Raw genomic sequence first — 20,663 nt, 5'->3', positions numbered from 1 at the left:
CTTTCAGATTAGTGTTAAGCTTTTTTAGAAGAGGGTAGACTAATTTTTGACTCACTTGTGTAAACAAAGTGAGTCTGTGTTTTAACCTGGTGTTCGGTTGTCTGTGTGTGTGTGTCCGTGGTAAACTTTAACATTGACATTTTCTCTGCAAATACTTTGTCAGTTGACACCAAATTAGGCATAAAAATAGGAAAAATTCAGTTCTTTCCAGTCATCTTGTTTAAAACAATACTGCATCTCTGGGATGGGCACAAAAAATATTAAAAAAAGAAGCCAAATTATATGCAAACTGCATTTACTGTTATATTTCTATTTTTTGTATTCTCTAAACTTGGCACTTTGATCTGATATTCTGACACAGCAACAAGAGCAGTCATTATTATCATTTTTTGTTCAAACAGGAACTTCTTTTGCTAAGCATGGAAGTTTTATTTATTTTGCAAACGTTTTGGTGCAGATAGTAAAAAAGGGAAATTAATCTGTAATTACTGTTAGGGGACTTAATTTGCTTTAAGCTGATCTTTCTCATCTTAAACATTACATTTTGAAATTATACTCAATACATAAAAGGCTTGTGTGTTTTACTTTCAGTGTACAGGGCTTTCACTATGTTCATTCGCCCAAGTGGTCTTTATTGGAAAATACTAAAATCAATATGATGAGTGGACTTTACAGATGTATTGGCTGAGCCCTGAAGGTCATGGGCAAAAATCAATTGTGTACACATATTTATACACATTCAGAGCGCGTGCTCATATTCTTCGCGAACGCAAACGACGCCATTTTGTTTCAAGTTGTTGACCTGCCTGCTCAATCCTATATTCAATGGACAATACACGATAACATGTGATGGAAAGTTGGAGAAGGAGACTGTTAAATATTTATTCAGAGAAAGATTTGTGAACGCCTCATCACTTACTGGATTATGCCCCAAACTGCCATAACAATATCCACAGAATCAGTCGGAATTCACAGTTAAAAATTATAAACCATGCGAGTTAATACCCTTGAAGTGATCACGATGAAACGAAAAAATTTCCAGTCTTGACTTTTCTCAAAATGAAGTCTTTTTCACTTCTTACGACGTTTAGAAGTACTTGTACTTGGCTCTACATGTTATTAGTTTAACAAAATACTAAATTTTCATATCAACTTTAAAACTATAAAACTAGAATGAATATAAAAGAGAAATTGAATCGACCGTGTCGTACTACATTTCCGGCGGGTGTAACTAAACTTGTACATCTATCTAACCCCCGAAAACGGAGTATGGCTGCGTACATGGCGGGGTAAAAACGGTCATACACGTTAAAGCCCACGTTAAAGCATACGAGTGAATGTGGGAGTTGCAGCCCACAAACGCAGAAGAAGAAGAAGAAGTACATCTATCTAGATCTAGAGAAAATGGCTAAATGTTGCAGTGTGATTGCGGCGATAGCCACGTCACCTTTACCGCGGACTTAAAAAGAATTATATATATATATATATTTTTTTTTTTTTTTTTTTTTTTTTTTTGCCCTTAAAGATTTTTTGGATGCCCAAGATACACCAGAATAGTATGATTTAAGCAGCGTTCTCACTGCGAATACCGCAATTGATTTATCGCATTTAAAAAAAAAGTATGTTCAAATATTTAATTTTAGAATGTCAGTTAAGGAGCCACGATCGTGTAATGGGTAAGACAGTTTCTTCTCACCCGAACACACGGGGTTCGAATATGGTTAGGATTTTTTTTTTTTAACCCGAAGCTTTATAATAACAAATACAGAACACATTTTAACGATTATATTTTTTTTTAAAGTGTATCACAAGTGGGTCTTGAAGGCCTTGCCTCTTGTTTCTTTTTAATTTGTTTCTGTGTCCATTTAGAAAAAAAAATCAGACAAAAATGTTTCTCAACACACTATAGAACCCGCCTAAACTCCATTCTGTTTATTGTTTTCTGATTCAAACAAAAGAGTACTGTTAAGATTTAAATCCTTTGTCTCTTCCACATGTATTTCTTTTCGATAGAACTTTACAAGTTACAACATCTTGAGGCTGAGTATGACTTTATCCAAACAAAAGTGCAAGAGACAGCCCCTCATGAATCTGCTATCTCCAAATGTATCGACACTAACTCAGCTTAGCAGTGCCTGGGGAATTAAGGCGGGAACGAATAAATGAATACATGTAAATACTGAGAGAAACATATAATATTACCATAGACGGCTTCAAGGACATATTTATAATGGGTGATGTTTTGTTTTATTTATTGCCCCCCCCCCCCCCCCCCCGCCCCCCCTCCGCCCCCTTCCCTTTCAGCCAGCAAGAATGTACAGTTCAGCAGTGCTTACAGTTACGACACCTTCCGGAAGTTCTTCCTGCGCATGCGCCATTACCCTGACGGCGGGGGAATTCGTAAGACTAACAACTATCTGGTACGTCATGTGGTTTGGTGTTTGTTTTGTGTTGTTGCGTTGTTATGTTGCGTTTCGTTACGTGATGTTACGGTACGATATGGTATGGTGTGGTGTGGTGTGGTATGGTGTGATGTGGTATGGTGTGGTGTAGTATGATGTGGTATGGTGTGGTATGGTATGGTGTGATGTGGTATGGTATGGTGTGGTGTAGAATGATGTGGTATGGTGTGGTGTGGTATGGTGTGATGTGGTATGGTATGGTGTGGTGTAGTATGATGTGGTATGGTGTGGTATGATGTGGTGTGGTATGGCATGGTGTGGTATGGTGTGGTGTGGTATGGTATGGTATGGTATGGTATGGTATGGTACGGTGTGGTATGGTGTGGTGTGGTGTGGTGTGGTGTGGTATGGTGTGGTATGGTATGGTATGGTACGGTGTGGTATGGTGTGGTATGGTGTGGTATGGTACGGTGTGGTATGGTGTGGTATGGTACGGTGTGGTATGGTGTGGTTATGGTGTGGTATGGTATGGTATGGTACGGTGTGGTATGGTGTGGTATGGTATGGTATGGTACGGTGTGGTACGGTGTGGTATGGTGTGGTATGGTATGGTATGGTACGGTGTGGTATGGTATGGTATGGTACGGTGTGGTATGGTGTGGTATGGTGTGGTATGGTACGGTGTGGTATGGTATGGTATGGTATGGTGTGGTATGGTACGGTGTGGTATGGTGTGGTATGGTACGGTGTGGTATGGTGTGGTATGGTACGGTATGGTACGGTGTGGTATGGTGTGGTATGGTATGGTGTGGTATGGTATGGTATGGTGTGGTATGGTACGGTATGGTATGGTGTGGTATGGTACGGTATGGTGTGGTATGGTATGGTACGGTGTGGTATGGTATGGTATGGTATGGTATGGTACGGTGTGGTATGGTGTGGTATGGTACGGTGTGGTATGGTGTGGTATGGTACGGTGTGGTATGGTGTGGTGTGGTATGGTATGGTATGGTATGGTACGGTGTGGTATGGTGTGGTGTGGTGTGGTGTGGTATGGTATGGTATGGTACGGTGTGGTATGGTGTGGTGTGGTGTGGTGTGGTATGGTATGGTGTGCTGTGCTGCGCTGTGCTGTGCTGTGGTATGGTGTGGTGTGGTATGGTATGGTGTGGTGTGGTATGGTATGCGAGACTGTTGTGCAAAGGAGTGTAATGTGATATGTGATGCAGTTTTTTGTGTCATTATGTCGACGTGCATCTGTCTGTCTGTCTGTCTCTCTCTCATAGTATGTTGTGTGGAGAAGTTTAGAATGCAGGTGTTGATACCTGTTTTCCCATAAATGTTATCCACTTCCAGGCAACGTTCCGCACATTTCACTGTCCTGTAACACAAATGCTCACATTTCTTTCTGATGCGTCACGTGCCTGCCTGGTTGTGTGTCTGTCAGTGGGAATATTGATGTAGATGGGCATTTGGCGTGACTGTATTGATCTGCATGTCGGTGTGTGTGTGTATCCGCGACTGTACAGCATGAACGTGTGGGAGTATTAGTATAATTTTATTTATGTTTGTCATGTTTGTTTCTTATAACTGCTTTTGACTTGATGTTGCAACGTTGAGCTTTCTGTTTGCACGTCTGTGTGTGTGTGTGTCTGTTGTCGGCCCGGCCCTTTACAGTCACCTGTCCCTTGACACCAGGCCCCTCTCTCCCTTCAACCCTCCTCCCCTCATACCCTTTACCTTTCGCCCCTCAGTGGAAACTTTATCTTGAATACCCCATAAGGCTTCCTGTTTGAAAGGAAAATAGAACTGCATGTGTATAACCAGTGATCTACTCGCTCTCTATCGGATAATGAACTGTTCGTCAGCGGCAGTTGGTTGAAGAAAACCTTCCATGACCCATTTGGAGGTTTTGAACTCTGGCCGCTGCTGACCGGCCCCGTCCAGTCACCCCGTTGGTGACCTCATCGGTCACTGACCTCTCTGTCTCTGTCTGTCTCTCTGTCTCTGTCTCTCTCACTCTCTCTCCCGTGTGTGTGTGCGCGCAGTTTCTGAACACTGTGTAGAATTGCGTGATGAAACCCAAGTGTGATTTACGACAGTATGTGCAGCGACAGTGCGTATCGATAGCGTTACGGGTCACTAGCACTACGTGTCTATGGCGCTACTTATCATTATCACTACTTTCAACAGCGCTACGTCTCAATAACGCTGCGTGCCATCACCACGACGATCAATAGTGCTACGTGTCCATATCACTTCTGTTCTTATAGCTGCGTGTCAACAGCGGTACGGACAGTAGCGCTGTTGGAATACTGACTACTATGTTATTGTGTCTGTCTGTGTCGTGCATGAATCTATTCGTAATATAGGGTAGGTTGCCTAATTGCGAACAGTGTGTAATTGCGAACGGTTCGTGTACCGCCCCACTTCAAAGCGTTCTCACAACACACCTTTAAAAATTTAACGTCTTCTTCGACTTCGTTCTGATACCTTAATGAATATCCATTTCTCAAATTCAGTCAAACATCACCTGTTACCGTCTGCTTCCGGGCTCTTTCTTCTTATCGCGCACCATTGTCTACCAAGTTCACAAACGTGATATCAAAATCTTAAGATTAAGGGAAGCAAGTAGTAGGACTTTAACTTTGACACAGTTTAAAATAGCTGATTTGAATGGATGTGTTATATGAATTGTGCATTTACAGTGCTGGGAGAATTTAAGAAAGTATGTTGATGACAGATCAGAACGTCAGTTTTGACAGGAATTTCCACACAAGTGTCGTTTGAAATCAGACCCTATGATATTTTAACGTGAGTCTATTTGCGAACGATGCTGCACAGTTATTGAGTGCTCTCAAAAGAGTGTGCTTGTGTGTGATGTGGGGTGTGTGTCTTTGAATGTGTGTGTGTGTGTGTGTGTTTGATCAAAACCAACAATACAACAGTTTGGTGCGATGTTCCAATAATATGACTGTTATGTCTAATGAATTCAAGACCTGCTGCTGTATTAATTGCCCATATGTAACCAAACCCACAGTTCGACTTGCCCGTTCGTATTTGCCCTCATACATCCCTGCTATTTAAAAAATTGAAAAAACGTTGGAAAAAAAAAGTAGCAGACGAATATTTCTTGGTGCAACCAGTCGGAGAAAGCCTTTAAAACAGAAGAGCTACATTTGATGGTCGTACAACCTGTCATCTGTACAATACACACGTTGAACTGGTCGCTTCCACTGGATCGTTCGCAATTAGGCATACCTGCCCTATTTCTGCCTGTGATTATGTTGCATTTTCAAGCCTGTTTATCTCTTCTCTTCAGCGGCAAGGTTAACGTTAGCATACCCACGTATATTGTTATCAGATAATGTGCATTTTATTTCATTTCTCTCTCTCTCTCTCTCTCTCTCTCTCACACACACACACACACACACACACACACACACACACACACACACACACGGAGGGGAGAGAGAGAGAGTGCTTAATTATCGATAGAGTGTGACCGTTCTCACGAATTTTGGACCTTTGGCGGAGTTGAAGGGAAAATCAAGTGAACACAACCTCTCTCTCTCTCTCTCTCTCTATATATATATATATATATATGTGTGTGTGTGTGTGTGTGTGTTTGTGTGGACTATTTTTCATACTGTGGTCCGTCATCAAGGGACCTGTCGTGAAATACGGAAACCATATGATCGGCCGAGGCCCATACGTGCTTGACGAGATTTGCAGACAAGATTCCGTCAAAAACTTCTGTGACTTAGGATGTACAGCGGCACATCACACGGCCCGGGCACTGTCAGATATATTGCAAATGGGGACGATCGTCTCAGTAATGTCTCCATCTCACTACTGAATTTGATTTTTTGTAGAAGATGAAAAAGGTACTTGGGGTATTAGGTTGAATTTATTGCACAAAGTATTCCTTCCTTCTCCGCTCTCAGACTCAGTCCGGGAGACGTACTAAGGGACAGTGGGCGCGAATTGCGCTGCATCGACTACAAGACGGTTAGATACCTGTACCAATGAAACATGGTAATAAGTGTCTGGAAGCTTTGCAAGAAATATTGCTGTCGAGATGAAGCGATATTGTCACGCAGCGATAAAAACAATAGGTTGTCAAAAAAGAAAAAAGAAAAGAAAAAGTGCTATCGACACGGAACGCAATTGACATGTAGCGTATTGACATGAATGATGAAGCGTTATTGAGACGATAAAAATGAAAATAACAGTGTTATTGACATGTAGTGATATTGGACATATCGCGAGGTACCCGCCTTGACGGTGGTGTGATTGATGTGTGGAAAAACAGACACACACACGCGCATGCGCATGCGCATCATAACACACGTATGCGCACGACACACGTGCACGCTCAAGAGCGCGCTTACACACACACACACACACACGCACGCACACACGCACGCGCACACACACGCACGCATCCACACACACGCGCACGCATGCACACACACACATACGCACACACACACGCGCACACACACACACACGTACGCACACACGCGCGCGCGCGCACACACACACACACACACACACACACACACACACACACACACACACTCCTCTCCACAGCAGCAGAGCCTGTGCAGAAGACCTCAAGGCCCCAATGCCAGGGAGTGGAGGGGAGGGGGGGCTGGAGGAGGGGGTGGGGGTCAGCAGGCCAGCAGGTCGTGAGGGGTCCCACACACTTCTGACCGGCTCTTTCAGTGTGCCGAGTGACAGGGTCACACCAACAGTGCCCATACAGTTCGGTGGAGAATTGAAGCACAAACCCTTTCAACATCAAAGGGCTTGCTCTCAAAGGGTTCCTTTCCGTCCCCCCTTCCACACACACACACACACACACACACATATATATATATATATATATATTTCGGGTGTCCCCCAAAAAGTGAACTGCTTTTTGACAAGTATTTGTCAAACAGCGGTTCACTTTTTGGGGGACACCCGAGATATATATATATATATATATATATATATATATATATATATCACAGACAGACAGAGAATACGATCATCAGCAGTTCTGGTCGGGAAGGAGTTTGTCTCTCTTATCCCTTTCATACAATACCTGTTCACACTCACTCATCCTCTCTCTCTTTATTTCATTATCGGATTCCCACTGGGGGTTTTTTCGCACACTTTATCATCTTTTCTGTCGCGCCTCTCCCATTGTCCCCTTTCTCTCTCTCAGTCTCTCTCTGTTTCTGTCTGTCTGTCTCTCTCTCTCTCTCTTTCCCCGGCGCAAACATTAACAGTATGGTATGACACCTTTCTTGCAGTCGTTGACAGACATGCTCCTCTTCGGACGAGGAGAGTAAAACACAAAACACTTCCGAACTGGTTGACGCAAGATCTTATCAAAGCTATGGCATTTAGAGATGCATTAGATGCTGCTGGGAAAGAGACTGAATACAAAAAGCAAAGAAATAAAGTGAAAGATTTAGTTAAACAAACAACATTCTTCCCCTCAACAAGAGCAAGGCCGGAACAAGCAACATTCCTCTGTACCCCCTCCTTCACACAGGTACAGAAGTGTAGCAGCAAGTCACTGGCTGGTTCAGCACATTCCCATATTCTACCTGCAAACTTCCCGAGTAATTGGGTAGACCACGTTCACACTGGCATTTCCCCCTCCCTCCCCACCCCCAACCTGCACCCCGTTGTATGGGCCACGACAGGCAACGACCCGGAACCCCACCATCAAGGAGGTAACTGGCACAGCGCTCTTGTGGACTTCCTGCTGCCTTCACCCCATGAACGGCCCCGGCTCCAACACACAGTCGGAGAGAGGCACATACATCAGTTAGGCAGACATACGTAAGGTACATACATCCGTTAGGCAGACATACGAAAGGTACATACATCAGTTAGGCAGACATACGTAAGGTACATACATCAGTTAGGCAGACATACGTAAGGTACATACATCAGTAAGGCAGTCATACATAAGGTACATACATCAGTAAGGCAGTCATACATAAGGTACATACATCAGTAAGGCAGTCATACATAAGGTACATACATCAGTAAGGCAGTCATACATAAGGTACATACATCCGTTAGGCAGTCATACATAAGGTACATACATCCGTAAGGCAGTCATACATAAGGTACATACATCAGTAAGGCAGTCATACATAAGGTACATACATCAGTAAGGCAGTCATACATAAGGTACATACATCAGTAAGGCAGTCATACATAAGGTACATACATCAGTAAGGCAGTCATACATAAGGTACATACATCAGTAAGGCAGTCATACATAAGGTACATACATCCGTTAGGCAGACGTACGAAAGGTACATACATCAGTAAGGCAGTCATACATGAGGTACATACATCAGTAAGGCAGTCATACATAAGGTACATACTTCAGGTAGGCAGACATACATCAGGTAGGCAGACATGTATCAGGTAGGCAGACGTATATAATGTATATACAAATGTAGGCAGACATACATCAGATACATACATCAGGTAGGCAGACATATATCATGTACATACACTGGTACGTAAGGTACATACATCAGTTAGGCAGACATACATAAGGTACATGCATCTGTTAGGCAGACATACGTAATGTACATACATAAGTAAGGCAGACACACGTAAGGTACATACATCAGTTAGGCAGACATACGTAATGTACATACATAAGTAAGGCAGACACACGTAAGGTACATACATCAGGCAGACGTACAGAAGGTACATACATCGGTTTGGCAGACATGCCTAAGGTACATACATCAGGCAGGCAGATATGCGTAAGGTACATAACATCAGTTAGGCAGACATACGTGAGGTACGTACATAAGACAGGTAGATATACACCAGGTAAACATACATCAGGTAGACAGACATACATAAGATGAGGTAGACAGACCGACAGACGTACAGACAGTCAAGCAGAGCCTCAACACACAACTCCATCAGTGCCTCCAGAGACCGCACCACCAATCAAGCTCACAGTCTGAGCTGGGTCGAATCCCTTGAATAATCCTCTCTCGGGCTTTATTTCTCATTTCCTACAACTGCTGTGTGTGTGTGTGTGTGTGTGTGTGAGAGAGAGAGAGAGAGAGAGAGAGAGAGCGGGGTGAGGGTGGGGGGTAGAGATGTTGGGAGGTGGAGACTTCGAATGGGACAGTCACACAGTGAGGGATGTTCCATTCGACTATGTCCCACGTGACCATATGTTCAACCATTTAGAAACATTCTCGCCTACGCATGATTGTCTTCACCAGTGAATAGCGTCGATATCCCCACGTGACTGTCTTCACGAATGAATTGTATTCTTACCATATGTGTCTTTCTTTTGGTGGATCTCATGTGGTTGGGGTCGAACTACAGTCTAAGGGCTATGGAATGATTCAAGTGAACATGTGATTATTTTATTTAGAAGCAGATGGTTTTGTTATTGATCTGCCAAGTTTGGATTGTTTATGTTTGTAATGGAATTGGATTTGCTTCTGGTTTTACCACAGACTGGACCAGAAATCTCTCTCTCTCTCTCTCTCTCTCTCTCTCTCTCTCTCTCTCTCTCTCTCTCAGAAATTAAAATTATCAATCAAAGATTCAAATCTGTTTTGGGCAACAGTAAGATCTGTAAATAGAAGGGCATTTGTTTATAATAATATTAGTGCTCAGCAATGGTATGACCATTTTTCTAGTGTATTTGAAGGTAATGCTAACACTGAAACAGAAGATGAGGTAGTAGAGGAGGTTGGTGATTTCGAAGAACCTTGTTTTAATGACCCAATTAGCAGACAAGAAGTAATTGATAGCATAAACAATTTAAAACCAGGTAAAAGTGCAGGCCCAGATAAAATATTGAGTGAAATGTTAAAGCAGGCAAATACAGATGTTGTTGATTTTCTGGTGTTCTTATTTAACAGATGTTTTAATGATGGAATCTTTCCTACAGATTGGGCAAAATCGATTATCATACCTATTCACAAAAAGGGAGACCCGAATAATCCAGATAATTACCGTGGAGTTGCACTTACAAGTATTATTAGTAAAGTTTACACTTACATTTTAAATAGAAGATTAACTAAATGGGCTGAACGAGAAGAAAAGATTATTGAAGAGCAAGCAGGATTTCGATCAGGTTACAGCACCATTGACCACATTTTCACATTGTATGCAATTGTACAAACACATTTATTAAAAAAAATACAAAATTGTATGTTGCTTTTGTAGATTTTCAGAAGGCCTTCGACTCTGTGAATCGAAATAGTTTATGGAATGTGTTACGTAAAACTGGTGTTGATGGTAAGCTTTATATGGCACTGCGTGGTGTATATGATGCAGTTTTAGCGTGTGTGCGTGAGAAGGGTGTATATTCAGATGTATTTGATTGCCCACGTGGCGTAAAACAAGGATGTCTGTTGAGCCCTATGATGTTTTCGTTCTTTATTAATGAACTGGCAGGAGAGATAACGAAAAAAGGAAGACATGGGATTCAAATGATCCCTGGGGCTGTTGAACTGTTTCTTATGTTATTTGCAGATGATGTAATTCTTTTGTCTGACACGGCCATAGGACTTCAAAATCAGCTGAATATATTAAAGCAAGAAGCAGATAGATTATTCTTAAAAGTTAATCTTGAGAAAACAAATGTAGTTGTGTTTAGAAAAGGTGGTTACCTATCTAGATATGAAAGATGGCACTATGGAACTGATGAAGTGAAGGTAACTAATGCTTATAAATATCTTGGTATGATTTTTACAACTAATCTGAGTTTGACAAGGACAGTAGCAGAGATCTGTAGAAAGGGGAAGAAGGGGGTTATAGAAATCTTAAGGTGTTTACGTAAATTAGGTTCGATAGATACATACATATTTTGGAAACTTTTTGATACTCAAATAGAACCAATGATAACATACGGTGCCGAAATTTGGGGACTTTCTGATATCAAAGATTTAGAAAAAGTACATACATTAGCTATTAAACGTTTTTTAAATGTTCCATTACATGCTTCAAATACTGTATTATATGGAGAAAGTGGTAGATACCCATTATATATTAAATCATGTGTGAAATGTATAAAATATTGCTTAAAATTAATAAGGCTACCCACATCGAGATTATGTAAGCAGGCGTATGAAATGTTAGTAAATGAACATGAGAGAGGGAAGGAAAACTGGGTATATTTTGTAAAGAAGACATTAACTGTAAATGGATTTGGGATTGTGTGCATGTGTCAGGGAGTTGGATGTGTAGAAGGATTTGTTTCAGAATTCAAAGATAGGCTAATTGCTTCATATAAACAGAATTGGCACTGTAAAATGGAAAGCACTGAGAAATATAGATGGTTTTATAGTTTTAAAAGTATATTTCAAACAGAAAAATATATCACAGTCGTGACAAACAAGTGGCACCGAACACGTCTCGCCAGATTTAGAACGAGAACGATTGGGTTGAATGCTTATGAAAAGTGGTTTCAGACTGAGCCCTCGTTACTCTCCCCTTGTCCGATGTCCGGTCATTTAAGGGAGGATGAATTACATTTTTTGTTGTAAAGCTTATGACGATATTCGAGAAAAATGTGTTGTATTTAAAACAAATTTAGCAAAGAATGAAGATATTTTTGGAGTGCTTAATCTAAATCAGGAAACTTCACTACAGTCACTTGCAAAATATATTGCCGAAGCGAATAACATGCGACGAAAAAAACAACAATCATAAAATAGTATCAGGTGTTGCTCATTGTGAAAATTGAAATCTGTGTTGTCATTCTTATATGGAAAATATTTATGTTATACATTTATATATGTTTTTTGTTTTTATTTCTCACTACATGCCATTACTTTGAATGGATGGTCGAACTGCACTTTGTTGCACAGATTGATTGATTTCGTTTTGGCTTTGGTTTTCATCAATATTATTACTATTGATGCATGTTGTTATTTGTATTATGAACCCCCATGTCATTAGGGCTGTAAAGCTATTGACAATAAAATGTGTTCAGTGTTCAGTGTTCTCTGTGTGTGTGTGTGTGTGTGTGTGTGTGTGTGTTTCAGCAGAGTGTGGCTGATTCTAAATTGAGAAGGAATGTGGCAGAATGGTTAAGACGTTCAGCTGCCAATACAGAGAGTCCGTGAGGGTGTGGGTTCGAATCCCGCTCTCGCTTTTTCTACCAAGTTTGACCGGAAAATCAAACTGAGTGTCTAGTCTTTCGGATGAGACGATAAACCGAGGTCCCGTGTGCAGCACGCACTTGGCGCACTGAGGAAGAACCCATGGCAACGAGAGTGTTGTCCTCTGGCAAAATTATGTAAAAAGAAATCCACTGTGATAGCCAGACAAATATATAAGCATGCACTCAAGGCCTGACAAGCACGTTGGGTTATGCTGCTGTCAGGCATCTGCCTAGCAGATGTGGTCTAGCGTATATGGACTTGTCCGAACGCAGTGACGCCTCCTTGAGAACCTGGAAACTGAAAACTGAAACTAAATAGAGAAACTGCGTATTGAACAAAGCTTAAGGCATTGATGAGTAGTTTGATTAAGGCGGTTTTCTTACTTTTCTTTTTTTCTTTTGATGAATTCGCATGCCATTTCAGTAATTGCTGTTTCCTGGTTGTGTGTATCTGTATGATAGCTGCTATATGTTTACACATCCCTCTCTCTCTCTCTTGCTTTTTCTGTTTCTCTGTCTGTCTTTTTCCTTCTTGTCTGTCTGCATCATACAGTATTTATTGACAGACCACAGCTTCTCCAGATTATCAGTGCTCCAGCCAGCGGCAGTCAACCAAGCCGCCGCAAGAGACGATGGAACTATGCGGCCATGTAATCAGTCCTATCTCAGACACTACGTCCTGATGGAACTATGCGGCCATGTAATCAGTCCTATCTCAGACACTACGTCCTGATGGAACTATGCGGCCATGTAATCAGTCCTATCTCAGACACTACGTCCTGATGGAACTATGCGGCCATGTAATCAGTCCTATCTCAGACACTACGTCCTGATCGCGGCTTTCCGCCATGGTGGAGGTATAGGAAATACAGAGAGACAAGATAAGACAAAATTCTCTATTTCGAGGACAATAGATGAGCACTGGTGTGCTTTTTTAAATTGTTGCATCATCCGTAAAAAGTTCGCAGACAGATTTCATATGGAGCGGCAGGTCATTAATATGTATATTGAGAATAGTGAAGGGCCTAGAATAGACCCCTGAGGAATGCCAGAATGCCATAAAGTGCTGTTAGTGAGGAGACTGGTGTCATTGTCACGTGTTGCCGCCTGTATGTGATATATGATGTAAGCAAACTAAGACTATTGGTTTACAGACCATATGGTTCAAGTTTGTTTTTTTACAAAGAGGTTGTGGTCTATCACACCAACTGCTTTTGTTGTTGTTGTTGCTGCTTTTATATATATATATAAAATCAACGAATAAAACACCACAGCATCTATTGTTATTGATATTGGTAAGCCATTCATCTGTAAGGTTGACTAATGCTGTATGGCATGAATGTTTTTGTCTGAAACCAGACTGAGCTGGATGTAAAAGCTCATTGACATCAAAATGATTTGAAATATGCTTGTTTATGTGCTTTTCTGATGGTTTTGAAAGAATAGAAATAATGGAGAGAGACAGAGACAGAGAGAGAGAGAGAGATCATTCTCAATACTGAGAGAGACACAAACAGAGAAGGCAGGGATAGATGGAGAGAGATAATACACAGCACCATCACACAAGCTTTCTGCCTTGTACACATAGCTGACTGAACCACGTGATTGTCTCCACCAATGAACAGCGGAGCCACGTCAGGCGTGAAATATGGTCTGGCTCGGCGAAAAGATGAGCTGATTGGTGATGTCGATTGGTGAGGCTGCGTGCAGGTATCGTTCAACATCGCTTCATCAGGGTGGGAGAATTTGTATTGGCAAGCAATGGGAGTTATTGATCCAGACCATTATAAGCGTGTGTTTTTGATTGTCATTACAGACAGTAAAAACGTGGGAGGGGAGGGGGGGAAATTAATGGTCTTGTTTTTGTTAGTGAGTGGCTGTGTTTAATTTGTGCAATTATTGACAGATGTAAGTAATTTATTTGGTCGATATTTAAGTGAGTGGTTGGGATTAAATTGAACGATTGTACATTGATTTGTTTTTAGATATGAGCAACCGGAGTTTTGATGGAGACGCCTCTTTCTTTTACTACTAGGTTTTCTGTTTGCTGATGATGGTCGTGTTGATTGTGACGCTTCTACTTCCCGGGCTCACAAAAGACTGTTTCAGTTTCTCCCGGAATTTTATTTTCGGGCCAGCTTGTTTGGACAGGAGTCTCTCTCTCTCTCTCTCTCTCTCTCTCTCTCTGTCTGTCTGTCTCTCTCTGTGTCTGTCAGTCTGTCTCTCATTATATGTATTTCTCATATCGTACAAATATGTACACAGTACCATATCTAAATGGATAGCCGTATACAGAATGGAAAATCCAAGGACATTCATCACTGGGAGGAGAAGCACCTGTCCCCCTTCCCCACACTCACAGACCACTCAACACATTCCCATGTCAGCCTCCAGTCTGAGAACAGCACGCTGCTGCCGGTCCATGGACGCACAGAACGGGGATACTGTCAGCGTACCAGTGATCTCCCTGCTCAGTCTCTCCCCTTCACCAGGCAAATAGGGAAAAAAAGAAGGAAAAAAAAGAAATGTTCAAATTCGGTCTTCCTCCACATGAACATATTAAAAGACCAGTGAAAGAAAAACACGTTCCAGTCTCCCTCCAACGCTGACCAGAAAGACAACAAAAAAGCTCTCCATGCACAATTCCTACTTACCAGCAGCCAGTCAAGAGAGGTATGCATGGACAGCAGAGACTTGTAAGAGTATTCGATGACAGTGGAATGTGATCATGTCTCAGATATTGTCTCCCCCTCCTTGTACATTTCCTCTGACGCCATGACAGCACAGTAGGATGCACGATATGTAGCACTGTCAGCGGACCTACGTGATTCATGTCTCCAGCCAGTGAAAAATGTCACAACGGTCAGCTGATCCACGTACTCCCGTCACCAATGGAATACACGATGGTCAGCTGTCAGTGAAGAAGTGTTATGGACTTTCATAGGGTAATTATCCATTAATTTCTGACGGGAAGAAATAAAACATCATATACATACAGACTGACAACAATACCAAAACTGCCCCTTTTTTTTTACACTATCACACTCATCATGCAGACAGAAAGACAGGAAAAAAACACATTCTCCAAACACAAATCTGTGTCCAGAGATCTGCAGCATGGCCCCTGGTGAAGTCAGTGGAAGAGATTATATTGACCAGACAGAGTGGACAGTGGATTGGATGACAGCAGCCTGTAATCGTGTCTCGGACAATGCCTATCCCTGTCTGAAGCTTGCCTTGACGCCATGACGGCACGCAAGATGCAGAACGCAACGAATTGAATGCGCAAGACATGTGACACGCTCGGTCGAGCTCCCCACCAATGAAAATGTGACACGACGGACGGGCTGCCCAAGTCTCCATCCAATGGGAGATTGCACGAATCGCGATTGCCAATGAAAATTCACTGTCAACTGATCCACAGTCGTTTTCGAGCCATGCATAAAACGCGGTCTGATCGGTGTGTGGTCTGATATGATAATACTTCATGGCAGGCGTTTGGATGGGACTGTTTTGTTTTGTTTTCCAGTAGTGATCCATTGATGGGCGCCGCCAGATGACCCATGTTTGCTACGGGAGATAAAAGAAAGGGACTGCTGTATTTACTCTTCATCAGTTTATTTTTGGAATATGGGCTGTGCAGATATTTTGTTTTTCTTGAAAACAAAGGTGCTATTCATTCTGATAATGACGATTATTTATGAATGAATTCTTGACTGACAGACAGATGATAACATTCATCATGCCTCGCATAAACACGAAAAAAGACAACAACATCATCATCATCATCATCATCATCATCATTTCTCAACTACACAGACTGACAAACACGGACAACAAAACCTCTCTCCGAGCGCGACTCTTTCAGTGTCACGGAGACCAGCAGCCACCAGCCAAACCGCTTGGAGAGAAAAGCATTGATGGCACACAGCGGAAAGTGAACTGGATGATGGCGGCATCTTAGACACGATCTCTCCCTGCATGCACGATGGATGTCAGAGAGAAAGGGGACGGGTCAGCAGGACAGCTGAAGGCACAGCAGTCACAGAGAAGCAATACGATGCCGAAAAGTGGATGGGTCTGTGAAGTGTCTGTTGTCTCTGAGTAAAGCCTGTACGCCATCATTGTCTTGGGATACTCTCTCTGTCAGTCTGTCCATCTGTCTGTCTTCCCCTTACTCCCCCCACACCTTTCTGTTTCTCCTCTCTCTCTCTCTCTCTCTCTCTCTCTCTCTGATTCCAAAATCTGTTTTTTCCATTCATTTGTTTTCGAATGATCGCTTGTCGGGATCAAACGTGTATTGTGGATACCATATTCATTTCATTTTAAGCGCTTACGCTCAAGTTATACGTATCCCACAGTCTTACACACACACACACACACACACACACACACACACTCACCGTGACTTGATGAAACCTAAGGGATGTGGCATGTGCTCGTGCTGAAGAGATGTAGGAGCTTTCGGATGGAAGACAAAGGGAGAAGGAAGGTGGAATGTTTATGACACCAGGAAATTCACCGTTGTCTTGGTCCATTGAGCAAAGAAGAGGCAGCGGCACTTGTAGCGTTGTTTCAGCAGTTGTGCTGTACCTCAGTCATCAGTCACTGTTCTCGTGGACATCATAGTAAAACTATCTGAAAGTTTATCGTGACCCCAAACTGCATCCCCAATCATTGAGAAAAAATTCCACAAATATACCACCTCTGGAACTGAACACGCGTCCCTCAGCCGCTGAACTCTGACGTCGGCATTGATCTGGATTCCTGTTTTAGAGCTGTCTGAAAACGGAGTGTGGATACTTCAGCCCTTTCCCTTGTTTGGTGTTTGATCGTGCTGCACATAGAAGTATTAACGGTCCTGACAAATCCATTGTGCCCAACGATGTCCAGCCTTCCTATCTGACACATCAGCCTTCATAAAATCGTGGATCCACAGCAGATGAAACATTGCTTCCGAGGCCTACTGTCCACAGTCCTGTCCTTTCTCAAACGTCCGATTGTTCCATCAGTACAGTTATTTCTGGTCTGGCTGTCAAAAAAGTGTTTTTGTTCTTTTTCATTAGTTACGGCTAGTCCGCTTTCTGATATTCTCTGCTTTTGCTTTTCAAATAAGTGCGAGTCGAAACACAACAGAAGTGACAGTGTACTGACGCTGTATCAATCATTCAGTGCTTGCCTAACTCATTCTCTCTCGCTTCGACTGTTGAAGACTTTTTCTCTGGCTCTCCCCACTTCCAACTTCAGCTCCATTCAGCGAACACAACATTCTGCTGCTCGGCTGGTCCTGAGGAAAATGAGATGTGAGCACATCTCTCCAGCCGTGCAGTCCACTGGCTTCCCGTCTCACAGAGGATGGCGCATCCGTTCAGCTGGAGCTTGGCTTCACGAGCGACGTGCTGACAGGCCGTTAATGTCCAGCCAACCGTCGGTGGAAGTGGAGCAGGGAGAGGTAACCATCATCATCACCACGGTTGACTGGCCAGTGTCAACTCGGCAACCATAACTCTCCCCTGTGTTCTCTGCATTTCTTCACACCCAACCGCCACAGTGGTCACTGCAAACACTCAGCTTGAATGGGTTAATGCTCATAACGATAGCTTTATCGCTAGGTCCCGGCTTGGTGAAGCATTTGTGTATTGTGAAGATCGACAGGTTCTGTATTTATTTTATCGCTTGGACGCACAGCCGATGTATGTTCTTACAGTGTGCCGCTGTATCACTTCCATGTCGCGTCCGGCTGCTTGTCGGTATTATCAGTGATCCAGTGTCATGATCATGGTGTATCAGTGACCCAGTGTGTCATGATCATGGTGTATCAGTGATCCAGTGTCATGATCATGGTGTATCAGTGACCCAGTGTGTCATGATCATGGTGTATCAGTGATCCAGTGTCATGATCATGGTGTATCAGTGATCCCGTGTGTCATGATCATGGTGTATCAGTGATCCAGTGTCATGATCATGGTGTATCAGTGATCCAGTGTGTCATGATCATGGTGTATCAGTGATCCAGTGTCATGATCATGGTGTATACGTGACCCAGTGTCATGATCATGGTGTATCAGTGATCCAGTGTGTCATGATCATGGTGTATCAGTGACCCAGTGTGTCATGATCGTGGTGTATCAGTGATCCAGTGTCATGATCATGGTGTACCAGTGACCCAGTGTCATGATCATGGTGTATCAGTGATCCAGTGTCATGATCATGGTGTATCAGTGATCCAGTGTCATGATCATGGTGTATACGTGACCCAGTGTCATGATCATGGTGTATCAGTGATCCAGTGTGTCATGATCATGGTGTATCAGTGATCCAGTGTGTCATGATCATGGTGTATCAGTGATCCAGTGTCATGATCATGGTGTACCAGTGACCCAGTGTGTCATGATCATGGTGTATCAGTGATCCAGTGTTATGATCATGGTGTATCAGTGACCCAGTGTGTCATGATCATGGTGTATCAGTGATCCCGTGTGTCATGATCATGGTGTATCAGTGATCCAGTGTGTCATGATCATGGTGTATCAGTGACCCAGTGTGTCATGATCATGGTGTATCAGTGATCCAGTGTGTCATGATCATGGTGTATCAGTGATCCAGTGTGTCATGATCATGGTGTATCAGTGATCCCGTGTGTCATGATCATGGTGTATCAGTGATCCAGTGTGTCATGATTGTGGTGTATCAGTGATCCAGTGTGTCATGATCATGGTGTATCAGTGATCCAGTGTGTCATGATCATGGTGTATCAGTGATCCAGTGTGTCATGATCTTGGTGTATCAGTGATCCAGTGTGTCATGATCGTGGTGTATCAGTGATCCAGTGTGTCATGATCATGGTGTATCAGTGATCCAAAGTGTCATGATCATTGTGTATCCGTGATCCAAAGTGTCATGATCATGGTGTATCAGTGATCCAGTGTGTCATGATCGTGGTGTATCCGTGATCCAAAGTGTCATGATCATGGTGTATCAGTGATCCCGTGTGTCATGATCATGGTGTATCAGTGATCCAGTGTGTCATGATCATGGTGTATCAGTGATCCAGTGTGTCATGATCATGGTGTATCAGTGATCCAAAGTGTCATGATCATTGTGTATCCTTGATCCAAAGTGTCATGATCATGGTGTATCAGTGATCCAGTGTGTCATGATCTTGGTGTATCAGTGATCCAAAGTGTCATGATCATGGTGTATCAGTGATCCAGTGTGTCATGATCATGGTGTATCAGTGATCCAGTGTGTCATGATCATGGTGTATCAGTGATCCAAAGTGTCATGATCATGGTGTATCAGTGATCCAGTGTGTCATGATCTTGGTGTATCAGTGATCCAGTGTGTCATGATCATGGTGTATACGTGACCCAGTGTCATGATCATGGTGTATCAGTGATCCAGTGTGTCATGATCTTGGTGTATCAGTGATCCAAAGTGTCATGATCGTGGTGTATCAGTGATCCAAAGTGTCATGATCATGGTGTATCAGTGGTCCGGTGTGTCACGATCATGGTGTATCCGTGATCCAGTGTGTTATGATCATGGTGTATCCGTGATCCAAAGTGTCATGATCATGGTGTATAATGATAAAAAGCGTCGCGATACTCTTGTATGCTATTGTGATGATTTCTTTCCCCGCTCACTGTTTGCCTGAAAATGGTGTGTTTCAAGTTACAGCCTCCATACCCCAGATGGGGCAACAACAAAAAAGGAGAGAAAAAAGTCAAACCTTCACGTCCTCAAATGTTCCTGGGGATCATACATTTTCAGCCAAAATTGTTCTATGCTGTTAACACCTGGCTTTTAGAAATAGGGAGTATGTAAGAATCGCTTTGTCTGTTTGTCGTTCTGTCTGTCACCGAAGGCTATACACACCCACATTTCCTAACTAGCCAAGGTTAAGTCTGATTCTGTGACCAGTTCTGATATCTTCGAGGGTTTCGGCAGATTTGGGATAGATTCGTTTCGTATACATGAAGAAATGACAGCCATTGGAAAAGCCGCAGCTACGAAGCCTTCAGTTGCTCCAAAAAAGTGCCATTGGTTCTGTGGTAAAGCCTGACAGCTGCATAATAGATCAATAGAAA

At 42.7% G+C, this 20,663-nt stretch overlaps 1 protein-coding gene across 4 annotated transcripts in view; it reads left to right on the top strand.

Moving 5' to 3' along the window:
* The window catches only part of LOC143295896 (uncharacterized), a 424,588-nt gene that overhangs the window by 259,079 nt on the left and 144,846 nt on the right, over nt 1-20,663 (top strand). For all 4 annotated transcript variants that reach the window (XM_076607572.1, XM_076607571.1, XM_076607570.1 and 1 more), the window contains one exon: nt 2,305-2,420. In XM_076607572.1, coding sequence (XP_076463687.1) covers nt 2,305-2,420 — 116 coding nt within the window. The remainder of the gene's footprint in view (nt 1-2,304; nt 2,421-20,663) is intronic.

This window comes from Babylonia areolata, chromosome 21 (genome assembly GCF_041734735.1).
Source record: "Babylonia areolata isolate BAREFJ2019XMU chromosome 21, ASM4173473v1, whole genome shotgun sequence".
Lineage (NCBI taxonomy): Eukaryota > Metazoa > Mollusca > Gastropoda > Neogastropoda > Buccinidae > Babylonia > Babylonia areolata.
Note: the sequence above shows the minus strand (reverse complement) of the source record. Positions and strands in the feature narration are given on the sequence as shown.